Source organism: Neoarius graeffei, chromosome 19 (assembly GCF_027579695.1).
Source record: "Neoarius graeffei isolate fNeoGra1 chromosome 19, fNeoGra1.pri, whole genome shotgun sequence".
In the NCBI taxonomy this organism is placed as follows: domain Eukaryota; kingdom Metazoa; phylum Chordata; class Actinopteri; order Siluriformes; family Ariidae; genus Neoarius; species Neoarius graeffei.
The window spans coordinates 19,168,974-19,196,219 of record NC_083587.1 but is presented as its reverse complement, the minus strand read 5'-3'; the positions used below and the strand labels follow the sequence as shown (position 1 = coordinate 19,196,219).

At 41.9% G+C, this 27,246-nt stretch overlaps 1 protein-coding gene across 9 annotated transcripts in view; it reads right to left on the bottom strand.

The window, feature by feature from the left end:
• The window catches only part of rps6ka3b (ribosomal protein S6 kinase, polypeptide 3b), a 104,593-nt gene continuing 77,347 nt past the window's right edge, over positions 1-27,246 (bottom strand). For 6 of the 9 annotated variants that reach the window (XM_060899789.1, XM_060899790.1, XM_060899794.1 and 3 more), the window contains 18 exons: positions 22,032-22,112; positions 21,838-21,917; positions 21,635-21,741; positions 18,336-18,373; positions 16,722-16,864; positions 16,546-16,616; positions 13,370-13,458; positions 13,196-13,260; positions 12,447-12,549; positions 12,062-12,183; positions 10,809-10,934; positions 10,608-10,697; positions 9,424-9,582; positions 8,098-8,259; positions 7,927-8,003; positions 7,720-7,837; positions 3,766-3,906; positions 2-1,599 (listed from right to left, as the gene is read on the bottom strand). In XM_060899789.1, coding sequence (XP_060755772.1) covers positions 1,477-1,599; positions 3,766-3,906; positions 7,720-7,837; positions 7,927-8,003; positions 8,098-8,259; positions 9,424-9,582; positions 10,608-10,697; positions 10,809-10,934; positions 12,062-12,183; positions 12,447-12,549; positions 13,196-13,260; positions 13,370-13,458; positions 16,546-16,616; positions 16,722-16,864; positions 18,336-18,373; positions 21,635-21,741; positions 21,838-21,917; positions 22,032-22,112 — 1,895 coding nt within the window. In that variant the 3' untranslated portion in view covers positions 2-1,476. Of the gene's footprint in view, positions 1,600-3,765; positions 3,907-7,719; positions 7,838-7,926; positions 8,004-8,097; positions 8,260-9,423; positions 9,583-10,607; positions 10,698-10,808; positions 10,935-12,061; positions 12,184-12,446; positions 12,550-13,195; positions 13,261-13,369; positions 13,459-16,545; positions 16,617-16,721; positions 16,865-18,335; positions 18,374-21,634; positions 21,742-21,837; positions 21,918-22,031; positions 22,113-27,246 lie in introns of all 9 variants that reach the window. The other 3 variants (XM_060899795.1, XM_060899788.1, XM_060899787.1) reach the window with 1 other exon arrangement.

Sequence of the window (27,246 nt, the reverse complement as noted above, 5' to 3'; positions counted from 1 at the left end):
TAAGAACAACTAGAATTAGAGCATCATGTAACTCCACTTAAAACATGGTCTCTCTCTCTCGCTTACACACACACACCAAGCAGAGCTGCTAGCTTTCCACCCACTAAAATAATTTAAAGCATCTATTTGTTGCATGTATAAAAATATACTGAATAGTGCTCTGAAATCCACATTTCCTCAACCGATTTCTCTTCACAAACGCACGTGAAAAACACGTGCATGTCCGAATATTTTTATGCAGTGCCTTTATGCGTTTCATAAACCTGAGTTTTCTATATATTTACAGTCCTGTTGTGCCATCGTGTGTTTGTGCTCTCTTTAATGCAATCTGTAAAGCTGAAGATGAGTCTGTGAGCGATAATGACACATTTAGCAGGGTTTTCATTTTCCATCTGTTTCACGACTCCATCAACATTTTCAGAACCTTATATGATTCAGTGATTTTAATTAAAATGCATAAATAAATTAATTAAAAAAAAAAGGAAAGTCCACTGGTTTGAGACTACATGAAGCTTATATTGAAGCTGAAATAAAGGCTTTGAGTATGGATGTGGCCTAATTTGCATTAAATTTACATAAAATCTGCTTTTTTTCCCCCAGATTTGAATTTGACATTTGCATTTAGGGTTCTTTTTTTTCTCTTCTTTCTAAATCCCAAAACTGTTACCTGTGATTTGAATTAGTCGCTTTTAAAGCAAATTCCAAACATTTATACACTAAAATTTGATTTAACATGATGTGTACTGTATATTATTTTAATTAATATGATCTGAAATTCATATTTAAATCCTTCTGGTCAGTTTACACACTGCATAAGACTTGTGCTTAGCCAAGCAGAGTTGAGATGTTCCCTAAAGTTTAATGTACAAGTGTAAAAATACTTCAGATTTTTTTTTTGCACATGAAGTTTATATCTACACACTGTATATGGAATAGCAAGTAAAGAATTTAACATTATAATTTTTGTTCCTAAAAAAAAAAAAAAGAAAAAAAATCTGGTTTGAAAATCTATTAGATCCATAATAGGTTTATGATCTGGAGTGTTTTTTTTTTCTCCTCTTTCTGGAGAAATAGCTTCTGTGTTAATATTTTATGTCATTTCATAATACAACAGGCCACACTCTCTTTAATACAATAATATTGTTCTCTACCAGCTTTATAAAAAGAATTTTACAGTATATTACAAGTTCATACGCATAACTGAGTCTCTTGCTTCCCCCCCAAAAAAAAAAAAAAGGAAAAAAAATTTCCACAGAGTGTTCCGGATGCTCGTATTATAAAATCGGAAAGTTTTATTGATCCGCTTTGCCGGCAGATGAGGAAGATTTGGATCATTCACCAGGGGTCCTCAGAGTCCAGACTTGACGAGAGGCAAATGGGTAGCAGGCGGGCGTCAGGCAGGCATGGGGCGGGGCCGTGTGCTAGCGCCAGGCCATGAGGTCTGTGGTTGGTTGGTGTGGTGTGGTGGGCGGAGCCTCAGAGCGCAGTGGAGGTCACTTTCTTCACTCCTCGGCGCTGAGCGAGAATGGAGCAGCCCACAGGCTCCAGTATGGGGGGAACGTTCCTGTTCAAGGCGGAGTACGTTGCAGCCATGGCCCCCTGTCGGAACATAGACGACAGATATTTCTGACACGGTTTTTAAAAAAAAAAACCCCGCTGCTGTTACATCACTGCTCATGTGACGTAACTAACAATACATCAGCTGCGTTTTATGTCCTATACTAAACCGCTTCTGAATTGCGGATTCTGATTGGCCGGAAGGTGTTGATTAATTTTCTGACAAGAAGCCATCACAGGGTTATTGTATTAAAGCGCTCGTTCTAATATGCTTACACAGTAACAACCTACACAGGCACATGATGATTAAGAAGAAAGAAAGAGTCATCGTTATCAAACCGCTGTGGTACAAGAGGAATAAAACCCTTTATAGAGCCATACTGTTGTAGGAAAATAATCAACATGAGGGTGGAAACATTATGTCTGCTTGATCACACCACCCTATCACTGATTACTTTCCTAGAACAGCACGACATGGAATGTTTTATTCCTTACATTTTATATGGTATGAGCTACTTCCGGTAAAGTCGTGCACTCTGATTGGTTCCTTGGCAGGCAACATTTTCCCATAATGCCCGTGGGCGATTATAGACTTTTCCAAGGCACCGGCTTTCAATGTTGCAAAAAAAAAAAAAAAAAAAGTGTCCATGTGGCTAGTTTTCTTATCCCACGTCCATACAGTAAATCTAGCATATATACATGTTATTAATGATACGCTCCTCATCTTTTCAAGAATCAGGGCTTGCAGTGTTTTGGTTACCAATTTTGTTTCCTGTGTTTTGTTCAAAATCCAGCGCTGTGAACTCGATCTATTTTCAAAATAGTAAGAAAGAAAGCACTCGTCCATGAATTGTCTCCGAAGCATTATTTAGTACTAATGAGCACATTTTGTTTCACAAGTGTAGTGTAAAGACTCAAATAAAATGTTAAAAATTAAAGCAGATAGCAGAAGTTTGATATCGGCTTCTCAATATATCGACCAAAAAGCTAAAAAAAATTTAAAAAAAATACGTACAAAACCTTTCAGTTGAACTTTCAGAAGGACCAAACGAAAGCTGTGATCATCAAAAGGTAAATTTTCTTAAAATAAACACCACTTACTTGATATCGAATCAGTAGCCTCGGCGAACCACGAGGTGAATTTCGTTATCTTTTTATCTGCTGATTATCTTCCGATACTACGAAGTTATAACGAGGTTTCACTTATTTCATTTCTGGTTCTGATTGGTTCCGAAGTTTATCAAGAAGTAGAATGAGTAATCAAACTTGATCAGGATAAGTGCTGATTGGTTACGAAGTTTCGCTATTGTTCCACTCATTCTTACATCGTGGCTACTGCCTCGCTTTGCCTCTAGCTACAAAAACAAAACGATGACAAAAAAAAAAGATTAACTGGAAATCAAAACGGAATCAAAAATGGCAGAAAAACAAAAAAAGAGTCACCGAGTTATTCAAGAAATGAGCAATAAAGAGCATTCATAAACGGCTAACCTCGAACAGAAATTCAGTTTTGAGACCGCGAGCCGTTTATTCTGCATGCGTGACTCAACTACGTTACAAATATGACGTGACGGAAAGCAACGTCATGCCTCATTATAATGACCGTCTATTTTAATCTTAGAAATGAAAAAGCCAAATAATAACCTCCTTGTTAACCTCAGTTGCTCGGTCTTTACGGGAAAATATCAGACCGAGGTCTTTTTGTACTGTCAAGACCCCGGTCTGATGTTTTCCCGTAAAGAGGTTGCGCTCAGGTAATTAGTAGTTATTATTACACTGTACTTTATACTTCCTCTCAAATCTTGTGCATATACAATATACTGGATATGAAATTCTATTATTTAGGCGAGGATAGCGCCAGCTCCGCTGCCTTTAGGCCTACTCTGGATTATGAAATCATCATTCTAGTCATTTACAAAGACCTGAAACCCCGGGTGTGTATGATGTAAGCTTCCAAATTCAAAACAAACTACTTTGAAATAATGCTTTTTTTAATATTTGTGTGACTTTCACACAAATATTACACTCTTGGAGCAATTTTTAATTCATATTTCATCTGTTTTAACTCTATTTACTGAAGGCAGTAATACAGTCCAGCAGCTCAATCCAATATAATCAGCTTTTCTGCCTCTATTCAATATAATTCACAAAATAGAATATTCGAGTGTGTTTAGGAGTTAAACCCCGAGTGCGTGTCCTGGATTGTACCTTGACCAGATGAGGAGCGTCCTGTCTGTTGAGCTGGTACTTCGGTAGCTGGTCTTTGTGAATGATCCATGGATGCCTCAGCACTTGTGCTGCTGTTAATCTCTGATGAGGGTCGACATGGAGCATTTTAGATACCAGATCCTGTGGGGAACAGGAACACACTTACAGGACTAGTGTACAACGATCAAGATTAATACTTAAATGTGTGTTCTAGCCAAAAAAAAAAAAAGTGTACTAGTGCATCTCAAAAAAATTAGAATACCATGAAAAAGTTCATTTTTTTTCATAATTTAATTCAAAAAGGTAAACTTTCATATATTCTATATTCATTACATGTAAAGTGAAATATTTAAAGCTTTTTTGGTTTTAATTTTGATGATTATGGCTTATAGCTCATGAAAATCAGAAATCCAGTATCTCAAATTATTAGAATATTCCCTAAGATCAATCAAAAAAAGGATTTACAATACAGAAATGTCCAGCTTCTGAAAAGTATATTCATTTATACACTCAATACTTGGTTGGGGCTCCTTTACCATGAATTACTGTATCAATGCGGTGTGGCATGGAGGTGATCAGTCTGTGGCACTGCTGAGGTGTTATTGAAGCCCAGGTTGCTTTGATAGTGGCCTTCAGCGTATCTGTATTTTTGGGTCGGGTGTTTCTCATCTTCCTCTTGACAATACCCCATAGATTCTCTATGGGGTTCAGGTCAGGCAAGTTGACTGGCCAATCAAAAACATGAATATCATGGTCAGCAAACCATTTGGTAGTAGTTTTGGCACTGTGGGTAGGTGCTAAGTCCTGCTGGAAAAGGAAATCAGCATCTCCAAAAAGCTCGTCAGCAGACGGAAGCATGAAGTGCTCTAAAATCTCCTGGTAGATGGCTGTGTTGACTTTGGACTTGATAAAATACAGTGGACCAACACCAGCAGATGACATGGCACCCCAAATCATCACAGACTGTGGAAACTTCACACTGGGCTTCAAACACCTTGGATTCTGTGCCTCTCCACTCTTCCTCCAGACTCTAGAACCGTGATTTCCAAATTAAATGCAAAATGTACTTTCATCTGAAAAGAGGACTTTGGACCACTGAGCAACAGTCCATTTCTTTCTCTCCTTAGCCCAGATAAGACACTTCTGACATTGTCTCTGGCTCAGGAGTAGCTTGATATTAGGAATGCGAAAGTTGTATCCCCTTTCTTGAAGATGTCTGTTCGTGATGGGTCTTGATACACTGACACCAGCCTCAGTCCACTCCTTGTGAAGCTCTCCCAAGTTCTTGAATCAACTTTTCTTGACAATCCTCTCAAGACTGCGGCCATCCCTGTTGCTTGTGCACCTTTTCCAGCCACCCTTTTCAGCAATGACCTTTTGTGGCTTACCCTCCTTGTGGAGGGCATCAGTGATCATCTTCTGGACAACAGTCAAGTCAGCAGTCTTCCCCATGATTGTGGTTGTGTGTACTGAACTAGACCGAGAGATACACTGTGTTCATACTGTTTTACTCAAACTTGAAATGAAATATTCTAATATTTTGAGATGTTTTTTTTTGTACTGTATGCCATACTGATTAAAATTAAAATAGAAATGCTTGAAACATTTCAGTTTATGTGTAATGAGTTTATAATATATAACATTTTCACTTTCTTAAATAACTGATGGAAAATATTGAACTTTTTCACAATATTCTAATTTTTTGAGATGCACTAGTATATATTATTTTAGATCCTTTTTATTTTTTTTAAACACAGTCCTGTGCAAAGAAATGCTGTCGAACAAAAATGGCTTAAAAATCTCATCTCATCTCATCTCATTATCTGTAGCCGCTTTATCCTGTCCTACAGGGTCGCAGGCAAGCTGGAGCCTATCCCAGCTGACTACGGGCGAAAGGCGGGGTACACCCTGGACAAGTCGCCAGGTCATCACAGCGCTGACACATAGACACAGACAACCATTCACACTCACATTCACACCTACGCTCAATTTAGAGTCACCAGTTAACCTAACCTGCATGTCTTTGGACTGTGGGGGAAACCGGAGCACCCGGAGGAAACCCACGCGGACACGGGGAGAACATGCAAACTCCGCACAGAAAGGCCCTCGCCGGCCACGGGGCTCGAACCCGGACCTTCTTGCTGTGAGGCGACAGCGCTAACCACTACACCACCGTGCCGCCCTGGCTTAAAAATAATGAAATGAAATGTTTCAACATTAAAAAAATACTATAAACAGTAATCAGTAGGCCATAATAAATGACACAAAGTCAGTATTTGGTGTGAGACGACTCTTTGCTTGATATCTCATCTCATTATCTGTAGCCGCTTTATCCTGTCCTACAGGGTCGCAGGCAAGCTGGAGCCTATCCCAGCTGACTACGGGCGAAAGGCGGGGTACACCCTGGACAAGTCGCCAGGTCATCACAGGGCTGACACATAGACACAGACAACCATTCACACTCACATTCACACCTACGCTCAATTTAGAGTCACCAGTTAACCTAACCTGCATGTCTTTGGACTGTGGGGGAAACCGGAGCACCCAGAGGAAACCCACGCGGACACGGGGAGAACATGCAAACTCCGCACAGAAAGGCCCTCGCCGGCCACGGGGCTCGAACCCGGACCTTCTTGCTGTGAGGTGACAGCACTAACCACTACACCACCGTGCCGCCCCCTTTGCTTGATATATTTAAAAAAAAAAAAAATTATAGTAGTCTCAGGTCCAGTGAGTGCAGTTTTATGCGGAAATGCGCTGTAGGTTTTACTGAGCATCTTACAGAACCAGCCACAGTTCTTCTGGACTCTTTGACTGTCACACTCGCTTCTTCATTTTACACCAAAACCCAGCAGCCTTCATTATGTTTTCTTTTTTAATCTGAAAAGTGCTCTCTTACAGTACGTCATATGCTGCTCAGATACAAACTGTTTTTCCCGTAACATTTAATTTTGTGCTGGAAAAATCCCAAAAACATTTGGACTCTGAAATGTTTTTGTAGTAACTCGATAATGTAGAAGTCATCAAATAGAAAAGAGAAATCTATAACAAAGTTTATATTAAAAAAAAAAAAGGGCGCCTGAGACTTTTGCACAGTACTGTGTGCAAGAAAAATGTCCAGGTCTGCAAATTTGTTCTGAAAAAAATATTATGGGAAATAATATTAATTTTTTTTTAAATTACATGACGACACTTTAAATCAGAAATGATACACAAAAACATATCGCAATACTTCGGCGTGATAAAGTGCCAGCAAAACCACATTGTGGAATTTATTTAAAAAAACAAAAACACCACCACCAAAAAAAAAAAAAACCACCACCTTTTTTTAAATAAAATTTTAACATCTCATAAGTGTTGGAAGTGAAAATCGTATTGTAATTTTTCATTATTTACAATTTCAATATTATCTCATATTTGTATCATCATCTCGGATAAAACTTAAAAAAATTCTGAGTTTACTTTGCATCATTATTAGATTTTCTGAACGCATTTATATTTGAATTGTTTATGTATTTAGGTTTAAATTTAGGGTGACACGGTGGTGTAGTGGTTAGCACTGTCACCTCACAGCAAGAAGGTTCTGGGTTCAAGTCCAGTGGCCAATGGGGGCCTTTCTGTGTGAAGTTTGCATGTTCTCCCCGCGGGTTTCCTCCGGGTGCTCTGGTTTCCCCCACAGTCCAAAGACATGTGGTTGGGTTGAGGTGCCCTTGAGCGAGGCACCTATCCCCAAGCACTTCCTGGGCGCTGTTAGCATGGCTGCCCACTGCTCTGGGTATGTGTGTGTGTGCTCATTGCTCACGTGTGTGTGTGTGTGTTTTCACTGCTTCAGATGGGTTAAATGCAGAGGAATTTCACAAGTGTATGTGATAAATAAAGTTCTTCTTCTTCTTAAAATGGTCCTAGCTTTAGTTTCCTTCTGAATCCACGGTTAAAGGTAAACAGTGAACCCACCTTGGCTTCAGCGGAAACAGAGTTCCAGTATCCGCCGGTCAGAGAGAACTTCCCACTGCCAATCCTCGCCAGAATCTCCTCCGGCGTGTCCTCGGGTCCGTTGGCGAACGGAGTAAAACTGTACAAACAGCCCGATCTCGTTATTAAAAGGAAAATCACATTCAGCTGAACAATTTGTTCATTTTCTAACGCTGGAAGGACATTTACCCTGTCAGCATTGTGTAGAGAAGGACACCCAGACTCCAGATATCACACGCAGCATCGTAACCCTGCTTCTTCAGCACCTACAGGACACAAATCGTTTATTTCTGCTTTAACCTGAAACACATGCAAACACCTCGTTTGTACTTCAGAGTGAAGAGAGACAGCGATGTGTACCTCTGGTGCAACAAAGTTAGCTGTGTAGCATGGCGTCATGAGAAGGCCGTTCTCTGCCCTCAGCTGCTTGGCAAAGCCAAAGTCACAGATCCGGATAGACTCGGGGTTTCCGGATTCGTCCACGTAGAGAATGTTACTCGGCTTAAGGTCTCTGTGGACCACCTGAAAACACGGGACAGGAAAGTTACATGAAGTGATAAATGATCGAGGTGCCGGTTTATCAGCATGCAGATCAAGACTTTTAAGGCTTTTACATTTGTAAAAACACAGTACCATGAAATGCTGCTGCTGGTGGATGTGGCTAATATTTTTGTCTGTGGAGCTTAAGTGTACAGTAACACTAGGAATGATGGGTGATAACGGAGATGTTAGGACATGATATGGAACGATGAGAACGTTGAGGAATAAAGGGGAATGATCGGGATGCTGGGTCAAGATATGGAATGATGGGGCATGTTATGGAATGATGGGGAATAATGAGGATGCTGAGGCATGTTGTTGGAGCATGATACGGAATGGTGTTGGGGAATAATGGGGAATCACGAGGATGCTGAGGCATGTGATGGAATGATGGGGTATGTGATGGAATGATGTTGGGGAATGATGGGGCATGATATGGAATGGTGTTGGGGAATCATTTGGATGCTGGGGCATGGTATGATGGGACATGGTATAGAATGATATTGGGGAATGATGAAGCATGACATGGAATGGTGGGGCATGATGTTGGGGAATAATGGGGAATCATGGGGATGCTGAGGCATGTTATGGAATGGTGTTGGGGCATAATGGGGCATGATATGGAATGGTGTTGGGGCATGATATGGAATGGCGTTGGGGCATGACTGGGCATAATATGGAATGGTGTTGGGGCATGATATGGAATGGCGTTGGGGCATGATATGGAATGGCGTTGGGGCATGACTGGGCATAATATGGAATGGTGTTGGGGCATGATGGGGCATGATATGGAATGGCGTTGGGGCATAATGAGGAACCATTTGGATGATGGGGCATGGTATGGAATGATACTAGGGAATAATGGGGAATGATGAAGCATGACATGGAATGATGGGACATAATGTTGGGGAATATGGGGAATCACAGGGATGTCGGGGCAAGGTAGGGAATGATGTCGGGGCAAGGTAGGGAATGATGTCGGGGTGTGTTATGGAATGATGTCAGGGAATAATGGGGAATCACAGGGATGCTGGGGCATGTTACGGAATGATGGGGATATTACGATGGAAATGGTGGGGCATGATGGGACATATGGAATGCTGGAAGATGGTAGGGAATAATGGGGATGTTGATGCGGATAAATACCCCTTGTGCATGGAGGTACTCCACGGTCTTGGTGATGGTATAGAGCACAGCGCTGGCCTCCCTCTCAGAGAAGAACTTCTGTCTGAGGATTTTATCCAGCAGCTCCCCTCCTTTAAGCAGCTCAGTTACCAGGAAAACCGAGCGGCCGTCGTCATACACCTGCACAACACAGGGACCAATTTCACCATCGCGACCAGGACTCATATTTCATTAATTCTTCGTACTTAGCATATGGGATTATCACCTCTCTCCATAACAACATGGACCATATCTAAAAATATTATATCTTACCTTTATGTGGGGGGGGGGGGGGGGGGGGGGGGATTTATAACAACATTCTGAAGTTGAAATTAAAAAGTTTGGTTTGATGTTAGACTGTTTTATTACCTCATAAATAAGTAGTTCAGTATCCTATAGGAACAGCTTACACAGAGACGCGTACGGCAGACGCTTCACGTGAACCGATTTAAAAGCTTGTGTGATTGTTGTTTATTAACATTTACGGAAGGAGTCTCCAGTGTCATTGCTGTAAGAGTCAGAAGTAAAGATGTTCTAAAGGACAGAATGGTTTCGGCTGCAGTTTTGTCTTAACTCCGAGAGGAAAAACAAGAGAGGCTGCTGAAGGAACGACATGTTTATAGCTGTGATAACAGGAGCTACCATGTTTTGCGGCTGTTCCATGATGTTAAATGTAGCTATAAATGGATAAATAATATGACGGCTGGCAAAGTGCAGTAGTATAAGAAGAGGAATAAAACGCTTATAATAGGACGTGCTGTTGGAGGAAAATGAACTTCTGGTTTGTAACATTGATTATTATTGTATTTATTTATTTGTTTTTAAACACCACTCAGTCGTTGATTATTTTCTGATAACAGCTTGCTTATCTATTGCGCAGAACTACGTTAACAATACCATCTCGACCAACATGCAGCTAATTTAACTGAACAGACGCTAAAATCATTAGTGGTTACTTTAACTTGATATCGCATCCACGTAAAGGATGGAACTTATCTAGTTCTAAATATTCTCGAAAGATGGTAGTGGGGTCAAATTACACTGCATGGTCATTTTCGCGGATTAAAATATTGCGAGGTTCGGGGGATCACATATCGCTTGAAGGATAGAGCACTGAATGTAAAACACAAAATCACACAACACACTGGTGCACTCTACACACTCACATCCTTTAAAGTGATGATGTTGGGATGCTGGCCGTAGCGCAAGAGGATTTCCACCTCGTCCGTCGGATCCCTTTTGGCTTTATTGATGATCTGGTTATTAAAAAAAAAAAAAAAAAAAAAAAACACACAAGGTTATGACATTTATTATATTATAAATATTATAACCAGGAGCAGAAGGTTACATCAGGACTGAATGGTCACCTTGACGGCGTACTCCATGCCCGTGCTTTTCTGAATACAGCGCTTGCAGATGGAGTACGAACCGACGCCGATGTCCTCCCTCACCTCGTACGAGTCGCCAAACTGAGACGTGTTCCTGTGAAGCTGCTGCGTTGGGGACAAAAAGAGGACGAGCAGCATGAGACTCACTCGGGGCCTTTCGCTACCAGTGCAAACACGAGCGCAAAATAAACTACACAGAGCCTGTTAGAATAAACATCATAACCATCATCAGCGAGCTATTCAGAGATACAGGTCGGGAGCTTGTTCTGACAATAAAACATTTTTCGGAGACAAAATCACTGGCATTTGTATTTTGATATTATTTTTAAAAATTTGTGGATGACGTACAAATGGTTAGAGAAGCAGCTCCGGGACCAAAAGGTCACTGGTTCGATTCCCTGCACCAGCAGGAATGGCTGAAGTGCCCCGAGTAAGGTACTTAACCCCCAACTGCTCCCCAGGCCGCTCCGAGTGTGCTGTACGTCGCTCTGGATAACAGCGTCCGCTAAATTCGATTAATGTCATTTCATTTCGTCCCAAATCATTTTCACGTGTACGTCATCTTAAACCGCGCACTTTCTTCTGGCACCCCAGAAGAATAGACCCGTTATGGAATTGTTTGATGCTGGAGACATTTGTAGAAGATCGTGGACGATCCTTTCAATAGAACATTATATTCATGTTTGCTCTGAGGGTTTTTCCTTGATACACAGGCCACAAATACGCTGGTGGTAGATTTAAAACGGGACACGACAGCATTTAATCTTTTTCCAATCTTCAGCCGTCTGGTTGATCCTGTGCCTTCTGTAGCCTCAGAACCTGATGTGATGTTCTGCCTTTATACGGTAGCTCATCCGCCTCAAGGTGGCGTGTTCAGCGGTTATTCGAGTTACTCCAGCCTCCCTGTCAGCGGGTTCCAGGAGATCAGATCCGAAGCTTCTGAAATACTCGAAGCCAGCACCAGCAATCATGCCATGGTCAAAAAAAAAAAAAATCACATCGTTTCTCCAATCTGAAGCTCTTGACCCGTACCTGCTGCTGCGACGACGTTTCTGGTCGAGTGGATAATTTCACAAATGATCAGGCGCACAGGCATTCCTAATAAAGTGGTCAGTGAGTAATTATTCTATACGTGTATCCTATCCATTCTCTTGAAGGGCGCTAATAATTCTGGAGTTGCTGTTGTGTAAAATCCACTCCCCAGTAATAAGTCATGGGTGTGGTGCATTTACCTGCACTATCGAGCTCATGTTACTCTGCAGTGGCTGTGTTTCCTCCTCGGAGCTGATGGCCACGAAGCTGAAACCTCTGAAGAGCTGATGAGCATTGGCACTAGGGGGCACACCTGGAGAGTCTACACACACACACACACACACACACACACACACACACACACACACACACACACACACACACTCTCTCTAAACATCCTGTTAGACTCCCTCCACCCCCCGTACTTATTTAAAAGGTCTGAGTAATTCAGTAAACTTCCTCTTCTCTGTTTGTGATCCATTTCTCTGGAACGACGTTACACTGTTCCAAAAGAACTTTATTACTCGTGTGGGATTCGAGGAAAATAAAGTGACACAAGGTTAAGAGGCTGCTCGGTTGCCGTACCTTTGGGAGTTTTAGCAGTGAATTCTGGGTCGAAGTAAAACGTGTCGTCAGGTCTCCCAGACGCAGGTTTGAAAGGTGGCTGAATTTCTCTCCTAAATAATTTCTGGTGATTTAAAAAAAAAAAAAAAAAACACACGATGCAGATGAACACCAGCATGGAATCATGCCATTTACAGTACATCACAGCTGATCCATTTTCTATCATTAATTATGAATTAACGCATTTGTTTTAACCCGTTATCATTTCGTTTCCACGGTAACGGCTCAGGGATTTGATAGGACCTTTGATACGATGAACTTTTTTGTTAGAGGCATATCAGGAATAACACATCGGTAAAATTTTCCACTATTGGAAAGTCTTGAAGAAAGACACGTTTGAGCTTGTTAGATTCTTGGTACCATGACTAGCTGCAAGGTTATTTATTTATTTTTAACCAGCTAGTGATAGAATGACTGTTTTGATCAATGACAATGATAAACAGGCGCTAACTCGTTTTGTGGATGTTCCATAACATTCATAAATAGTTAAAAAAGCATGTCATTCATTAATAAATTAAAAATTGTAATCATTGGCAAATCTTCACGACACGACAAATAACACACTTCAGCCCATGCTGTTACAGGAACATGAGCCTCACTGGGGTTGTGTGTTATTTCTAACACTGTACACAGGAAGCACAAGCACACATTCTCCCTCACACACACACACACACACACACACACACACACACACACACACACACACTCACATTCCAGTCAATAGAAGCGTAAAAGTGGTGTCTCTTTATTTCTTCAACTCCATCTGGGCCTGCACCTGTACAAACATTAGATACAAAGTCATCAGTGTAAATGTTATGATTTCACAATGCAGTACTGAACGTTAGATAGCATGTGTGTACGCACGTTGGCGGTGTTAGACTTACCCAGCCGGTTGGAAGGGTTTCGTTTAAACAAGTTTCGGAGGAGACTCTGAGCCTCCAAGCTGAGGAACTGAGGCATTCCCAGCTTCGCCCTACAGCAGGAGAGCAGTCAGAACAAAGTACATTAGGAAGAATAAAGGAAATAATACAAATATTAAATCCAAAATAGCAACATCGCACCTAATGCCTGTTTATTAATGTATGGATGAGATGGGGGGATTTGAACAAAACTGAATAGATTGACATGGAAGGATTGATGAATGAGTTCACTGGATAATGTGATGAGATGGAAAAATGGATGATTGGATGGATTTGATGGGGAAGGAAGGTTAATGGATGGGTTGCGTAGATACATAAATGGGATGGGGTGGATGTGATGGATAATGCATGGAAGGATGAGAGTATGGGATGTGGAAGGATGGACAAATGAGTTGAATGATTGAGCTGGATATACGCATAGGATAGATGGATGGAAATGATGTTATGAGACTGGATGGATGGATGGATGGATGGATGGATGGATGGATGGATGGATGGAAGGATGGATGGATGGAAATGATGTTATATGGATGGATGGATGGATGGATGGATGGATGGAAATGATATTATGAGACTGGATGGAAATGATGTTATGAGACTGGATGGATGGATGGATGGATGGATGGATGGATGGATGGATGGATGGAAATGATATTATGAGACTGGATGGATGGATGGAAATGATGTTATGAGACTGGATGGAAATGATGTTATGAGACTGGATGGATGGATGGATGGATGGATGGATGGATGAAAGGAAATGATGTTATGAGACTGGATGGAAATGATATGAGGATGGATGGATGGATGGATGGATGGATATGTTATGAGACTGGATGGATGGATGTGATGTTATGAGACTGGATGGATGGATGGATTGATGGATGGATGGAAATGATGTTATGAGACTGGATGGATGGATGGATGGAAATGATGAGACTGGATGGATAGATGGATGGATGGATGGATGGATGGATCGATAGATGGAAATGATGTTATGAGACTGGATGGATGGATGGATGGATGGATGGATGGAAATGATATGAGACTGGTTGGATGGATGGAAATGATGTTATGAGACTGGATGGATGGATGGATGGATGGATGGATGGATGGATATGATATTATGAGACTGGATGGATGGATGGATGGATGGAAATGATGTTATGAGACTGGATGGAAATGATGTTATGAGACTGGATGGATGGATGGATGGATGGATGGATGGATGGATGAAAGGAAATGATGTTATGAGACTGGATGGAAATGATATGAGGATGGATGGATGGATGGATGGATGGATGGATATGTTATGAGACTGGATGGATGGATGTGATGTTATGAGACTGGATGGATGGATGGATTGATGGATGGATGGAAATGATGTTATGAGACTGGATGGATGGATGGATGGATGGATGGATGGATGGATGGATGGATGGATGGATGGATGGAAATGATGAGACTGGATGGATAGATGGATGGATGGATGGATCGATAGATGGAAATGATGTTATGAGACTGGATGGATGGATGGATGGATGGATGGATGGATGGAAGGAAATGATATGAGACTGGTTGGATGGATGGAAATGATGTTATGAGACTGGATGGATGGATGGAAATATGAGACTCGATGGATGGATGGAAATGATGAGACTGGATGGATAGATGGATGATGGATCGATAGATGGAAATGATGTTATGAGACTGGATGGATGGATTTAATGGATGGATAATTAGTGAATGAGCTGCATGGATAAATGATATGACCAATGTGATTGAACCAGATGAATGGATGAGTGTATGGGATAGATAAATACAGAAAAAATGGTGGATGGATTTAATGGATGGATGGGGAGGATGGATGCTAGTGGATAGATAAATGGGACAGGATGGATGGAATGATAAAGGAGATGGACAGCTAGATGGATGGGTGAATAAATATATGGGATAGATAAGATGGGATTGTCCAAATGGATGGATAGATGAATTTATGGACTGTTGAATGGATGGGAAAGACATGATGAGATGATGGATGATAAATGAGACGAACAGACATGACAGATGAAATGGATGGATGGATGGATGTGATGGAATGAGATATAACAGCAACACGAGACACATGTCTGGTTTATGTGGACTGCAGTTAGTGGAACATTGTCTACTTTTGTTATAAACATACTGGGTGTAGAAATGTGTGAGAAATCATTAACATGATGTTAAAATTTGAGCGTGCCTCTGCTGTCTCGAGTGCCAGGTTTCCGGCTAATCATTCAGAACACTCAGGGTGAAGTACGAGAAAGGAAATAAAACAGCTGATGGAGGAACAAATGACCCAAAGTTCACATACGTCGTATCTACGGCTTATACAAACTAACACCATTGTTGATTTTATCCATCCCCAAAATGCATTTCAACAACGAAAATGAGTCGATTTGTCATGGACATGGGGTAATCGGCATTCCACTGAAGGTGCTCTTTGTTATACGGAAGTCTCCGTGCTCTTTTGAGCTTCTCGAGCCTTCATCCCTGCTCCATTCACTCCGCTACTTCAGCTTATCCCAATCATCTGCCCAAGCCTGGGGCACTTCATTCAATCCACTTTGAGCAGCATTACTCACTGTGATCCAACCCAACCTTTGGTGTTTATAGAAGGTGAAGTGTTGGAGCACTGGGACTGAAGGATGACCACGTCCTCCATTAGTGGATTTCATATTCTGATAAGCGCATGGATTCTTGCACACTTCACTGCCAGCGGGTATTTTATGAAACTGTCACTTTGTTTATATTTAAAAAAAAAAAAAAAAGGTTCTTTTTTCTTTTGGTCATGGTGGAGCTTCTAAAAACTGAAATAGGAAAAGGACAGCGTGACTATTTGACCTCTCAACCAATCAGGTTGCCTGCTGATTTTTAGGGGTGTGGAAAGCAGGGGAGGGAAAAAAAAAAACACCAAAAACATGGAGGATAAAGTGCTGCTCATTAGTGAGCCAGATTTTAATAACATGTTGAACTGAAAATATTTCACTGCCAACATTCCAACCATCTCACATGTCTATTTCTGGAACGCGACATTTACTACTTTAACCGAGACTGCATACTGCACACAACACGGGCTGATGTTCATTCCCAGCACTCACTTCAGGATCATGGTCATGGTCTCTTTGCGGTCCTTGCCTTGGAAGGGAAGCGTCCCGGTTAACATCTCAAACTGCAGACAGAAAACAAACCCCTCGCTGGTGAACAGCGTGTTGTGTTTGCGTCATGTAACAGACACGCAAAGCAACGATGAACTCGTGGAAGTCATTCAGCTCACCATGAGTACGCCGTACGACCACCAGTCTGCGCTGTGGGTGTGGCCTCGCCGGTTCACCACCTCGGGAGCCATGTACTCCACCGTCCCGCAGAATGAGTAGGCCTTGTTCTCGTGATCGATTGACTCCTTACTGAGGCCGAAGTCTAAAACACGCACAGTAACACAGTAAGAGTCCTGGATACACAACGAGGACCTAATCCTAATATGGAAGATGTTAAGTTCCATTTTTTGTGAAACTGTACATCTTTAATTAATATTTATAACTGAGTTGAAATAAAAAAAGGACACCAGAGATTTAAGACAAATTGAAAAATAAAATGGTGGGACATGGACTATGTAATGCAAATAATTTTAAAGGGTTTTGAAATAATAATAATAATAATAATAATATCACATCCAGGGGCGGCACGGTGGTGTAGTGGTTAGCGCTGTCGCGGTTAGCGCTGTCGCCTCACAGCAAGAAGGTCCGGGTTCGAGCCCCGTGGCCGGCGAGGGCCTTTCTGTGCGGAGTTTGCATGTTCTCCCCGTGTCCGCGTGGGTTTCCTCCGGGTGCTCCGGTTTCCCCCACAGTCCAAAGACATGCAGGTTAGGTTAACTGGTGACTCTAAGTTGACCGTAGGTGTGAATGTGAGTGTGAATGGTTGTCTGTGTCTATGTGTCAGCCCTGTGATGACCTGGCGACTTGTCCAGGGTGTACCCCGCAGGATAAAGCGGCTAGAGATAATGAGATGAAATCACATCCATATATTCTATCCACATTCACCGGATATGAGCAATCGTGCACTCTGATTGGCTACTCTACTACTAGGCTATCAGCTCATATATTGTAAGTAGAGAAAAACAAAATGGCGGAGCGTGTTGCTGAACCAACCGAGAACGAAATAAAAACTCTACTCAAAAACAACCCCCCCCAAAAAAAAGGAATAAAAAGTATTTTTCAAGAATCATCATATTCATATTTTTCACAAATTGCTCCTGTCATTTACATTCTAAGCGGAAATGATTTTGTCGCATGTTTTGTATAAAAGTTATTTATCAAATTTGCAAAAAATACAAATGCTCCGTTTCTCAAAACCCAGTGAATGTGGATAGAATAAAACAGTTATTCCACTCAATCTCATTATACATTGGCTTATAGCTGACTCGGTGCTACGCGCCTCGTTGGCTATCAGCTCATGTGTGACTCGATTTTATGGAATAACTGTTATATACGCTGAAAGAACATTACAAGAACTGCGAGTTCGTAGTATTGTTTTGCACTCGTTTCCTCGTGTTGTGCTTGTTCACGCTATTCCCAGAAATTAGCCCCGCCCACAGCTCAAGCACAGTGCTTCAGCTCGACCCCTTTTCCTTTAAAGGCAACTTGTAACGCATGTGCAGTTCTGACTGAGGGTTTGGGTTCGTTTGGCAAAAAGAAAAGTGATGGTTTATCAAGTTTATGAGGAAAAATTAGACAAACTGCTGCTTTAATGCTTTTCTGAGCCACAGGTCAATAACTGTAGAATACCTTTAGGTGTTTTGTTATTAAAGAAAAAACACCAAACTACTTGATAGTTCTAAGTCTTTTCGGGCGTGGTGCTGAGGAGGACAGGGGGGAGATCTGGAATTACCCACCTGTCAGCTTAATGTGGCCGTCCTCGTCCAGGAGGATGCTGAAATCACACAAACGTAAACGTCAGAAAGTCGTTCGGGAAACAAACGGCTTTAACAGGTTATTCCTCCTTGAAGGAGCCGTAACTTATTTAGCGCAGACTCTACGATGCAGAATAAAATTTGCGTGCAACTGAAACAACCTATTATTTAAAGTGCTGATGACACGAACATGACTCTATGCAATTTCTTAAATAAACTATACAACATGGCAAACGTGTTAGATTTCTGTTATAATTAAGTGAAAAGAAGTAGTTACGCGAATATCCAACTTTTAATTGCACAGCGCAAGAAAACTGGGTCCGTGGCTCGCGGCCATGTTGTGACGTCAGCGGAAGAACACGCTGCGGTTCACTGGCTGTTCTACTCAATGGAAATGGCGCATGAAAACGCCGGTGAACTCTTGAGTGCTAGCCCTTCCTCTGAACAAAAGAACAACCAAATACTGGTACTTTAAGCAGTGATCATGATGGCATGATTTTATCTGATTTTAAATAAATGAGATTGATAATAATGTGAATGTTCACAACTAGTACATACAAACTCTGCAGCTTCTGATTCAGCAGCTGCGTTATACTCCACAAAAACATCAGCAAGAACCTACAATATAAATGGAAATGCAATACACTCAGCTCAAATGACTTTTGGAAAGTATAATTTCTAAATTTTTTCTACACATTCTTGAAGTCGGTCATCGGGGTACTTGCTACCGTTCCCTAACAACGCATGGCAAAGGGTAAAGTGTAGTGTTGCTACGAGTACTTGCTAAAGCCTCCGGTGGAAGATCCTCGATGTGCTGATAAGACATACAGTTCTATATAACACACAAGTGTCACGATAATCACAAAACAGATGCAAATTGTTAAAATACCTCATTTTTAAGCAATCATGTGTTGATCTCTTCCGAATAGAATCTATGATAGCCTACCCTCTTTACCCTTTGCCTCTCGTTGCTAGGCGGCAGTTACATGAAAGCCGCAAGCTTTCACAAGCAAATACATGACTGATATCACGCCGACTTTATGATTACATTTATGATTATCATGAATGTGTACTCTATGATGTGTACTCTATGAGCGCTCCGGAGCGAGTCACTTCCAAGATGGCCGTGCAGACTGCAGTGTTACTATTTTTAGCATCATGTCGGAGCACTCTATAGCTCTACGTACCTTTATCTTATGTCGTTTCTCAACACATGTTCTGACAGGAGGACTGTCTTTGGAGGAGTCGCCTTGTCCCAGGCGACTGCTGGATCCGGCATAGCTACTAGTAGACCCCCTCCGGAATACTGTAGGCACTGCTGATGGTAGCAGCACACGTTTGTGCTGAACTGCACACCCAAGAGATTCTTTTAAGCTGGGAAGGGTGTCAAAACAATCCAAATCGAAGTGTTCAGAGCACAGGACGGATGTTGGTGAGGGCTCCCACTTGTCACGAGTGCGCCTGACTTGCTTCACCCACTTCGCATGCAGCTCGGGATCTCTGGGAAATTTGAATAAACTTACCCCATCCTTGTGGGTTTTGGAGCAAAAGCCGGCAACACAACGCGAAGGCATAACTAATATATATATACACACATACTGGGTGCGATTTGCTGGGGGGATGGTGGGGATCATCCCCCCCTCTGGTTTTTATCTCTGCTGAAAAAAAATCCTCGGGTACAACCCCGTCAATAAAACAAACAAACCAAAAAAAAAGTTGACATGACAGGCATGTTGTGACACAGTTTTCTATGGTCTACATTGCACTCACTTTCAAAATGACCCGAAGTGGCAGCTTTGATGTTCACGAACGTCCCCAGCAAATAGATACATTGTAGATAATAACAATATCTTTGCGTTCTATGCAGGGATGCAAACAGCGCGCCTTTTGGCGGATGCCGCCTTTTTCACGGCCGATTTTTTTTTTAGGGGGGACGTTGGAGTGTCTGATTATAATTTCAAAGTAAATTCTGTATTAAAGGAGGCGAAGTGGCCAAGTTGTTAGAGCGCTTGACCACTAAGCGAACGGTCTCCAGTTCGAGCCTCGGCTCGACGGGGATCTGGGGCTCGCTCCCTGTCCACCCAGCAGTGAATGGGGACCTGGTGGAAACACTGGGGGAAGTAAGGCGGCGAGGAAAGGAACTGGCCACCCTACCTCACTATGCCGATGGCCCAGGACAAGTGCGCTCTCTAACAGGCACTCCCCCAATGTACGAATCGTATATGGGACCCTCTCTTCTTCTTCTGTATTAAAATTACTAAATAAGCAAATCCGTTACAGTCCATGAAACAGGAAGTATAAAAATGAGAAATTAAATCGGAAAGCTGGGCACAATGTGAACTGCGCCATCAGAGCAAACTGTTCATTTAGTATTCATGTATTTTAGTGATTTTCGAGTCACTGTCCATTTAATCCGGAGGGAGAGAAACATCACAGCAACGCGACAAGCAATGCGAACTTTGTTGTGTTAGTGTTCGTGTATTTAGTCAGAGAGATAGGAAGATGAATTTACTATCTCTGGTTTAGTGTTCGTTTTCATTTAGTGTTATTCATTTGATATCATCGGATGTTATTGAGCTGTTAGCCTATTGTTACCTTAATTTTGTGACGTTTCATGATAAAAAAAAACCATCCCCCCCTTCTGTTTTTTTGACAAATCGCACCCTGTATATATAAAATAATGTATAATAATGCCTAATAAAAATACTAATAATGATAAACTGAACACCTGCCGCATCAACAACAAACTGGTAAGTTAGGAGGAAGGTTCTTTCGCTGACGTCATATAGCTCCTCCTCCTCTTTCGTCTCCTGGGTGCTGCAGCCCCGTCAGATTTGCCCAAATAGCCGCGTTTTTTATCATAACTTGTAAAACAGGCGCCTTCGTGAATTAATATATGGATCATCGGGAATTACTTTTTATGTTATAAAACATCGCCAAAGATGTCAAAAACGTGTCATCAGCACTTTAAAAGAGAAGAAAAAAAAGTCAATAGTATATACATTCATAAATAAGTACCGACTGCAGAATGAGAGACCGAGGCGTTTCCATGGCAAGGTACACACAGTGCTAGAAAAGCGTGAAGTTGTGACACTTCCACAGTGTTTTGCGTGCGTGGTGTGTTCGTGTACTCTGTACATATATTTTGTAGAATGTGGCACAACAATACGCAGAAGCGTCTCTCACACGCACGCACACGATGAGAGTGCCGGGTTTCAGCAGTGAAGCTCGGCTCTTTGTTTTAGTGCGCTGTGCGTGTGAACTAGAACGCGGTTATTTACTTCTCTGGTTTGAGGTCTCGGTAGATGATTCCCAGGCCGTGCAGATGGTCCAGTGCTAAAGCCAGTTCCGCCAGGTAAAACTTCACATCCTCCTCTGTGAACATCACCTGAAAATGCAACGTGGATAGTTACATGAAAAAAAAAAAAGGGCACAAAATGAGGAAGAAAACCAAACTTGCGTATACATCCTCTGACTATTTTACCTCTTTGGACAGACGCGTGAAGAGATCTCCTCCTCTCAGGAAGTCGAGAATCAGATAAAGCTTTCCTTCTGTCTGGAATGCTGGTGATGGATGGATTTTCAGAGGGAGAGAACATGAGATGTTTAATAAGTTCATAAGACCGAGTCGGGCGGTGGAACGAGAAGCACTGATCACGCCGACTGGTCGAGACTCACCGTAGTGCAGCTTAACGATGAACGGGTGATTCACCTCCACCAGGATGTCTCGCTCCATCTTAGTCCTGACACGATCACGGACTGAAAACACACACAGAGCTGAGCTTTTCCACTAAACCACCTCGAAATAACTGCACACCCTTCAAGAGCCTTTGCTTTCTGGCAAACTCAGAACAACACAGATGGCACAGGATGACTAATTAAATAAAGGAGAGAAAAGAACATGCAGAGCAGAGGGACAGAATCAGAGAACTGACGTTCCTCTCCGAGAGCACGGACACAACTTTCAGCAGAGAAGTAGTGAGTGTTTTAGGTTTTTAAGGTCTTGCTCTTTGGTATGTTTAATGTCAGGAGGTACAGTTGAACTCAAAATTATTAGCCCCCCTTGTGGAATTGAACATAATTCTTGATTTCTCCATGAAAATGACCATTGACAACAAATGTTTTTATTCTTGAAATAAATGCACTATGAAGACATTGTCCAACAAGTTTCATTACGATATCTTATTATCACACTGAGTTTCAACCAAAAACAGCAAAAGTGAGATGTTCAAAATTATTAGCCCCCTGACCATTAGTAGTCAATTGTGTACCCTTTTTGACCCACAACTGACAACAACCTCTTGGAATAGTTTTTCACTAGGTTGGCACAGGTCTCCTGAGGAATTTTGGCCCATTCCTCCATTGCAAACTGTTCCAACTGGCCCAAATTGGATGGTTTTCGTGCATGGACGTTCTTTTTCAGCACTTGCCACAGGTTTTCTATTGGATTGAGATCTGGGCTCTGTGCAGGCCACTGTATGACGTTGGTCTTGGTATCCTTGAAGTATTGCTGGACTATTTTAGATGTATGCTTTGGGTCGTTATCTTGCTGGAAGACCCAACGACGACCTAAGCGCAAAGTGAGAGCAGACTTCTGCATGTTTTCCTTCAGTATTTTTAGGTAATCTTCCTTTTTCATGGTGCCATGCACCCAAACCAGACTGCCTGTACCTGAGGCTGCAAAACAGCCCCACAGCATGATGCTGCCACCACCATGTTTAACTGTGGGAACTGTGTTCACAGGGTTGAAGGCCTCTCCCTTTCTTCGCCATACATAGGCAATGTCCATATGCCCAAACAGCTCCAATTTCGTCTCATCTGACCAAAGCACAGACTTCCAAAACTCATCTTTCTTCTTCAAGTACTCACGGGCAAACTTTAGTCGGGCTTTGATGTGACGATGTTTTAGTAAGGGGGTTCTTCTGGGACGATAGCCCCGAAGCCCATTCCGATGAAGAGCCCTCACAACAGTGTGCCTTGACACACAAACTCCAGAAGAGGCCAGGTCAGCAACAATTTCCTTTGCAGGTGTACGGGGCTCTTTACGGACATCTCTGACAATTTTTCTTTCCAGAGTTCTTGAGATCTTACACTTGCGTCCACGACCAGGTTTGTTCTTGACCGAATTTGTCTCCTTGTACTTGGCAATGATGCACCGAACTGCAGTTCTGGAGACTGTAAACCTCTTCGAAATGGCAGTGTAGCCTTGGCCCTTGTCATGAGCCTCCACAATCTTTTGTCGGAGTTCAAGACTTATTTCTTTAGTCTTCGGCATTGTGACAAATAGTAATCCTCCTCATTCATTCAAATGCCCTGTTCCTTGGAGTCCTTTTAAACTGTCGAATGGAGCCAATTGACTACAGGTGTTGCTAGGAAGCCAATTGATTGCACAGGTGTTGTTTAAAAGCTGATTGGTTAATTAACTGTGTTTTAAAAGCAAGAATCCACATGGGGGCTAATATTTTTGACCAACTCATTTTTACCATATTTCATATAAAGACAGCCTAAAACTAATTTCATATTCCAAAATGCACCACAAACATCTGAATAGTACTGGTGATTGTTTGTGTATATCAATTTTTATCAATGCTTTAAACATTTGGAGGATATTTGGGAAAATGTTGCAAAATTTAAGGGGGGCTAATAATTTTGAGTTCAACTGTAAACAAGAGTGCGCCGAGAGCACAATATCCCCCGCTGGCCATAACTCTGGTAAAATGTGACTGAATTGAACAAAATTACAATACGTGTATTACCGACATGTAACAAAGAATTCTGCCAAGTTTCATGAAATTCCTCCAAAAATTGTGAGGGAAGTTGATTTCAGAACTGAAATAGACATGGCGTATGTTTAGAAAATCAGCAATTTAACCACCATAACCCTTTGAAAAACTCTAAATATCAGCTAAAACTATCAAAGTTCTCATCTCATCTCATTATCTCTAGCCGCTTTATCCTGTTCTACAGGGTCGCAGGCAAGCTGGAGCCTATCCCAGCTGACTACGGGCGAAAGGCGGGGTACACCCTGGACAAGTTGCCAGGTCATCACAGGGCTGACACATAGACACAGACAACCATTCACACTCACATTCACACCTACGCTCAATTTAGAGTCACCAGTTAACCTAACCTGCATGTCTTTGGACTGTGGGGGAAACCGGAGCACCCGGAGGAAACCCACGCGGACACGGGGAGAACATGCAAACTCCGCACAGAAAGGCCCTCGCCGGCCCTGGGGCTCGAACCCAGGACCTTCTTGCTGTGAGGCAACAGCGCTAACCACTACACCACTGTGCCGCCCCTATCAAAGTTCTTAAATAATATTTAGGATGGCTATTGTTTTGCTGTTTTGTGGATTTTAGCATACATTTCTGTGGCTTGTGGCAAGAATATAGAATTGTACATGATGAAAGTTGATTTTAGCTTGGGTTTTACATTATAAGAAAGAAAGACTGACAGTGACACATTAGGTTGGTTACAAATTGGTTCAACTTATTCACATCTGTAAAATACAGGCCTAGGTGATATCTCTGGGAGTGGTTTTGATGTATTACATGTTGCTTTATTTTTGCATGGTGAGGTTGACATTTACATGGAATTGCCCAAAGCAAGCGCACCTTGATGAAATTGCCAAAGTACAAGTTCGTTAATAATCAAGCGCATAACTCTGGGAAAATTTGCCCAAATTAAACTAAATTTCAATCTGCGTATAACGGTCATATAACAAAACCTTGTGCCAAGTTTGCTGAAATCCCTCCACAAATTGTGAGAGGAGTTGATTTCAGAAGAACGTCCACCCTCGTGAAAAGTACAAGTTATTTAATCAAGGGTCAAAACTTGGGAAAATTTTTCACAAACGAAATTAAATCGCAATCTGCGTATTACCGTCATATAACAAGGCCTTTTGCCAAGCTTCCAGAAATTCGTCTAAAAATTGCGAGAGGAGTCGATGTCAGAAGGAAAACACACCTTTATGAAATTGTGAAAGTACAAGGCTGTTAATCAAGGGCTGGAACTCTGGTAAAACGCGACCGAGTTGAACAAAATAACAACATGCGTACTACCGACATATAACAAAGCCTTTTGCCAAGTTTGGTGGAATTCCTCCAAAGATTGCAAGAGGAGTTGATTTCAGAAGAAAAACACGCTCTTATGAAATTGTCAAAGTATAATTGTGTTAATCGAGCGCTGTAACTCTGGGAAAATGTGACCCAATTTAACGCAGTTGCAATATGCGTATTACCGACATCACACAAAGAATCCTGCCATGTTTGGTGAAATTCCTCCAAAAATTGTGAGAGGAGTTGATTTCGGAAGGTGAGCACCCTTCCCGGGACGGACAGACAGACAGACATCGCCACGACATGATCCCCCTTCGGGCCTTTCAGCCAGCGAGGGATAAAAACTCAATCAAGCAGATCGGTGCTGCGGCTCATGTGGTGCCTTCACCTCCTTCCACACGCACGGGTAAAAAAAAAAAAAAAACTAACACCAGATCAATGGGACGTGATTTTTAACATAAATTTTCATTTCATGATCAATAAGTAGGTTTCACTGCTACGCATCGTGTATCGTAGAAAAGCCTTCAAGAATTATTCAAGACGTTTCTTGTTCTCTAAACATAACGGAAAAAACAAATCTCAACCAAAGACGTCCAAACTTCCATTTATTTATTTAAACAGGATGCTTCTTCACCAAAATGATTTTCAAGAAGGTCCTGTAAAAACTGATTACATGCTACAAGATTGAGAAAAGTTTAAAAGCAAAATATTTAAACTAGCTGAAACAAACTGATAACTTGCACAGGATGAGCGGTTATGGATAATGGATGGATGGATGATAAAAACTGAACATTATAATAATGTAAGAATGCAAAAATTTGAATCGTTGAAAGACTTTAAAAGATTTTAGATTTAAACCGGGAAATCTTAGAGCGCTGTTTAATATCGTCAGTGAGATTGTTCCATGCTTTGATAGCTTGAGCCGATGGCCTTTGTTGTCCCCAGTTCCTTTTTGTGGTTGGTAGACGACACCCGCTTCCATGTCTTGTGTCAGAACCACGTTCATTCAGCTTAGTCAACTATATCTGATATCTGAGCTCCGTATCAATGCGCTGTCGAAGCGTGCAGAAGGTGTTAGTACGCCTGTCATTATAGTGCGGACTTTCCATAGCATAGAAAATCGCTACGTTTCAATTTGTGTAACTGAACTTGTTTCATATCACTGGTCATATAAACCTATGTAAACAGGAAAAACGCGGAAGAGTTTGGTCGCACCTAACTACAGCCCCAAAAAATACCGTTGGCCATGCTGAGCCTAGCTACATTGCTAACAGGAGTGACAGCGCGTCTGACTGACTGGGAGGTTGCGCAAAGCTCGGAGAGGTACGGAGCAGCTCGTCTCAATTCAGATAAGAGCATATTTCATTATGGAAGTACGGTGGACTGTTCCTTTAAGCAGCTCGTTTAGTAGTAGACTGCTACACCCACGGTGTAAGAAGGAGAGATACTGCAGGTCATTCATACCTACTGCTGTCAGACTGTATAACATCCACAACTTGTAACGTAGCACCAATACGGAGCTACGTAACGGAGCATCACGTTAAAGAGCTTAGTCCGTATCATATCCTTACCATGCCGTTCCTCGCACTGTCTCCCACTGCCAACCGCCTGCATGCGCTTTCTGCACGGAGGCTCACTGAATGCATGACGTCACGGGTTGATGCCCGCGTTTACATAGAAAAACGTTATTTTATAAATCTATAATTTCACATATTATTGTCAAATTGTAGAGAATATTGATGTTGGAGCTAACTTATCTTTTACAAATATTAAAAAAAACAACAAAACAGTCCCTATGAAAAGGGCACTTTGGACAGCAAACAGAAAAGGGG